At 38.3% G+C, this 5,102-nt stretch overlaps 1 protein-coding gene across 1 annotated transcript; it reads left to right on the forward strand.

The window, feature by feature from the left end:
* Window positions 1–510: 510 nt before the first annotated feature.
* On the forward strand, window positions 511–1,689 carry LOC131067306 (uncharacterized). Its single transcript, XM_058002270.2, has 2 exons — window positions 511–862; window positions 976–1,689. Exons 1-2 carry the CDS (start codon window positions 628–630, stop codon window positions 1,602–1,604), a joined length of 864 nt encoding a protein of 287 aa, XP_057858253.1. The 5' UTR covers window positions 511–627; the 3' UTR covers window positions 1,605–1,689.
* The last annotated feature ends 3,413 nt before the right edge of the window (window positions 1,690–5,102 follow it).

The raw sequence follows: 5,102 nt of genomic DNA on the forward strand, positions 1-5,102 counted from the left end.
ACCAGTCAAAGGTAGATTTATTTTGGGAATCGCGTTTTCACCGCGGCAGCTTATCGATTGAAGAGAAACGACATTATTGCTCTAAGGTGGGTCCCAATGCTACACAACTTGCCGGCATCCCCGCATAACTTGTTCCACAAGAACTTATGAGTCGGCCCCATTACCAGCTGCCACGTGGCCTCCTTAGGTCTAATAGAGTATTCCGGATTTTTCGTTTATTCAATAGAAAACCACTAGGGTAAGTAAGCGACCGGATATCCCCGCGAATAATTCAAAATATCACCGGCAACGCAATTGTCGTGGGCAAGAGTACACGTGGCATGATCGAAAGGGTTTACAGATCACAGTAGAGTGTATTTACATTTGAATAGTTTTTTTCAGTTGGGTTGTTTGATCGCGGTCTCTCCAGTTAACTGTAAGCTTTTTGTCCTGGGTGCACAGTAATTTACTAGTGGTCACAGTTGAAACTTATCCGGATTTACACTCTTCGATCGTGATAAATAGAGAGGGGGAGGTTCTTCCCATGGCTTACCTCCAAGCACAACTTTCTTCCTTCTTCCTCTCCTTTCTCCTCCCTCCTCCTCCTTTCGATTTCAATCCCTTATCGTTGATCTTTGCCAAAGCTTTATGAGTATGAAAATGGAGAATCCGGCTACTGTTACAGAGGAATCCGATGATCAGTCGTCAGTAAAATCTGACGACCAATCGTCGCCTAAGTCGGACGATAGCAGCGGATCGAACCGCGTGAAGTTTCTGTACAGCTATGGAGGCAGAATTCTTCCTCGCCTCGGTGATGGAATCCTCCGTTACGTCGGCGGGGAGACCCGAGTCATGGCTGTCAACAGAAACGTCACTTTTTCAGGTTCGATTATTTGATTTGGCCTCGATTATTTGATTTGGCCTTTCCTGCTGTCATTTGAATGTGTATGTGCGAAATCTTTGTTGATCCGTTCTGGGTTTTTATTACTGATGCAGATCTCATGGCCAAAATAGCGGAGTTGTTGGGCTCGATCGTGGCGCTCAAGTGCCAGCTGCCTACTCAAGATCTTGATGCTTTGGTTTCCATCAAATCCGATGAGGATTTGGACAATTTGTTGGAGGAATACGATGGACTGAGGAGCTCCTACAAAGTTAGGGCTTTCCTATTCCCGTTAAATCCTCCTCCACCGGCGGTCGCAAATCATTCCTGCCCGCAACTGATTCCTCAGGGCAGCCCTCCGACCGTCCAGAAGCTTCGCGGGCAGATCCCTGTGCAAATAATCTCCAAGGGCGGTCGTCCTCCGAGACCGCCTCTCGTTTCTTCAGATGCGCAAAACGACCGGCCAGTCAGGTATGCAACTCAAATCTCCGCCATGGCGTCTCAGCAGAACTCTGCCGGGAGAGCCGTGTCAAAAGCCTTCGTCGATCATTCGTCCTGGGCGCATCTTGTTTGCAGGCGAAGTAATAACTACAATAATCTTTACGCTTCTTCTCGGATTCAACCGGCGCAGCTTCCATTCTCAAAGAAGGCGACGAAGATTCCACAACAGCGTAGTCAAACAACAGCACCTTATGAGAAGAGCACAAGAACCTTTGAAAGCATGCAGTTCCTTGTCCAGCACTAGCGGATTCAATTTTTTTCACAATCCCTTCATGTATTTTACATAGGAGCATATATATAAACTTTTCCGAGCGGCAACTTATATACTACACCTTTAAATGAATTTTTTTTTAACTGAAAAAAAATTCAAAGACACATTTGCAGTCCATATGAGCGAAGTTTCATATACATCTTCAAATTCTTTCGCATATAAACAGACACATTGAAATTTTTCAAATCGCTCGTCTGCAATAATTTTCCGACTTCATGACGGAGAATCCTTTCCAGTTATAACTATATATTTCCTTAACATTTTCAGTCCGTAAATATTTTCTTTGCGTACTGCGCAGAGCCGTGCCTGACCGTACATTATGCGATTTACCGTCGGTTGATCGATGATTATTAACTGCAGGGGAAACGGATTTCTCGTATTTTGGAGTCTTCAACACGAAACGACAGAATTTATTTATTGACTGTATGATTTGTGTGAAATCAGGTATGCTTTCGTTAATTTATCTTTCAAATTATCAATATTTTAGACGTTTTTGCTTCTGCGTTTTGGTTAACATTTACTGCTGTTGTTTGATGATGAATGCAGATTATGCTTTTACGCCGAAATCCTGTGAAGTCCGAAAGATCTTCCTTCAGAGAATCAGGAACATACTTTAAATGATTGAGCTTTGCCTACACGGGATTCGAACCAAAGACCTACTCAAAAACTATAAACGATTGAGCTTAGCCTCCACAGGATGCGAACTTAAGATCTACTCAAAAAACTTTAAACGATTGAGCTTTGCCTTCACAGGATTCGAACCAAAGACCTGCTCAAACCCCCCACTCGACAAGTATCTTGGTTTACAAAACCGCCATTAGGACTGCCGGAAAACAATTTAGAACTTTTTCCATTCATTATCCTCGGATTTCGCTTTCCTAAGAGAGGACGATAAAGTTGTCAAGATTGGCGTTCGACGAATCTAAGCATAAAGACGGTCCAATAATTTTCATTTAATATGTTGTCCCACTAAACAACTTACTTCCAACTCACAGACGAAAATGACAGCCAACTTTATTTCTTTCTTATTATTTCCTTCTAATTTAAGAAAGGGGCCAATTTACCCAAGCATAGGGCGGCTCGGAGGGAAAAAGGACACCTAATCCATATTATTGAAACACAAATAAAATATAAAATATAAAATAAATTATTCAAAACAACAATTAGCTGTTTCCAACTAATTTATAAAACCAATGAAATCATTTTATGAAAATTTTAGTTTGGTATTTATTTATATATAAAGTTGAGGTTTGTTGGAGATTTATTATTTTAAAAAAGGTTTAGTTTAATTTTATAAGATTTATTTTTATTAAATTTAATATTTTGATTTTTCTTTAAATTTAATAATTTGATGTTCACATGTACTTGTAAGACAAATCAAGTATATTAATTTAAAAAATTATATATATGATTTAATTTTATTATTTTATCTTTATTGTAATATAAATTTTATAACAAATATATTCTAAATATTATATTTTGTCTATATATAAAATTATAAATTATAATATGATATATATATTCTCTTTAAAATATCTTTACTTTTTAATAAAAATATAATTTCAAGTAAAAATCAAAGTTGATCTAGAAGTTGAAAAATGTTACTGTTTTTTAAGCTTACCATATAATCATTTCTTCAATTTGAAAACAATTTATTTCTATTAACCTTGATTTGTATTTTTATATTTTTCCTTTTGAATTTTTGTTTTGTTTTTGAATACTCATTTGCAAACAATAGGCTTTCTTCCTTCATTAACTTCACCAAATCTTAACTCTCACTATCTCCCAAGATTGTCATTCTTTCATCTATGGCCTTTTTTCTAAGTCTTGCTTTCCTTTGATGAAAGCACCTCCTTCATAGTTCTGAGAACATTAGTATTGGATAATGTAAAAATTCAATGAAATTAAGAGGGCTATTCCTTTCAATTTACTTTCTTTCCTTAATAAACCTTTTGATAGATGGAATATGTGACTCTCCATCTTATAGGTCTTATGAATGCCCTCCTTTTTCATGTCCATGAACCTCTTCTTTCTTTTCTTCTTTTGGTGCTATAGTTTTGGAGAATCTTCAATTTATCTACAAATCACATTCCTTTCATCATGCACCATCTACATAGCACTAGGAACCATATCATGCAACTTAGAAGCCATTCCATAACTTGTGTTCAACCCTCTATATCATGTGTCATCAACATAACAATAAGGACCCTATCATATAACAAATCTATCTACTTAGGAGTAAGTGCACAAAGATGGGGGACCAAAAAGGGGTCCTAAAATGTCACAACCCCACCCTAAAACTAGCAAAGTTTGAACTTCAATGAGAAAATGAAGATAGTTACAGTCAAAATGTGAAGATGAAGCAAGAACAAGAGTTGTAGTACTCTAAGTCTACTTGCTAAACTACTAATTTGTTTTGAAAATGGTGGATATTAAGGGTTTCAAAAAGGGGGAGCACACAAAGTGGTCCTTTTTTTTCAAAAAAAACATAACATGGCACATGGTGTGCTCCCCCTAAAATGTCAACTTTTTTTTTGGAATTTCTAAAATTGCTCCCTCCCTCTTGATACCACTCCATTTCTGTGCATACTTCCCTTTAACTCTATCTCCCTCTCTTTACATACTCTCTCTCTCTCTCTCTCTCTCTCTCTCTCTCTCTCTCTCTCTCTCTCTCTCTCTCTTGCATACTTCCTCGTAACTCTCCCTCCCCCCTTCCTTTCTCTTTCTCTCTCAAGTTTCTTTCTCTCACAAGTCTCTCTCTCTCTGCCTCTCTCTCTCTCTCATGTATATGTCCCTCTCTTTCCCTTTCTCTCACTTGGGATCTCTCTATCTCTCCCTCTCTCCCTCCCTCTCTTAGGTCTCTCTCTCCCACTCTTTCCATCCCTCCCTCTCTTGGGTCTCTCTCTCTCTCTCTCTCTCTCTCTCTCTCTCTCCAAATATTTCCCTCTCTATCATGACTAATTCCACACAAAATGTTAATCGTACACATGTTAGTCATGGGGGCAATCCCATTAATCAATATTCGTATATACCTCCTTCCATGAGTCTTCCATTTGTATCCCAATCATCTCCCATACCACATATCATAATGTTCCTCCTCCTTATTCTCCACCTCCACCTACATACAACAATGTCACTCCTCCATCACAATCCAATATGTCCAATTTCAATCAATCCACCAAAGTAACCATTAATAACCTTGCCCAAAATGTTACATCTGTAGAACACAAGATATCACTGAGAGGGGGGGTGAATTAGTGATTATAAACAATTACAAACTGTGTGTGCAACCGGTAGAAAAATGAAAACTTTAATAAGAAATCACACACAAGAGCACATCACATAACACGGGATATACAAGGAAAACTCAGTGTGGGAAAGACCTTGGTGATAAATTCTACTGGAGATCTACTGCTCCAATCCTACCTCACAATGAAAATAACAGTTTACAATGTTTTAGGGCATCGAACC

This window comes from Cryptomeria japonica, chromosome 6 (assembly GCF_030272615.1).
Source record: "Cryptomeria japonica chromosome 6, Sugi_1.0, whole genome shotgun sequence".
Lineage (NCBI taxonomy): Eukaryota > Viridiplantae > Streptophyta > Pinopsida > Cupressales > Cupressaceae > Cryptomeria > Cryptomeria japonica.

What these genes read in the sequence shown, in the direction of transcription:
- LOC131067306 (XM_058002270.2), top strand. Translation starts at nt 628, where the DNA reads ATGAGTATGAAAATGGAGAATCCGGCTACTGTTACAGAGGAATCCGAT. An exon ending in CAGAAACGTCACTTTTTCAG is followed by an intron (nt 863 to 975) that starts GTTCGATTATTT and finishes TTACTGATGCAG; the next exon opens with ATCTCATGGCCAAAATAGCG.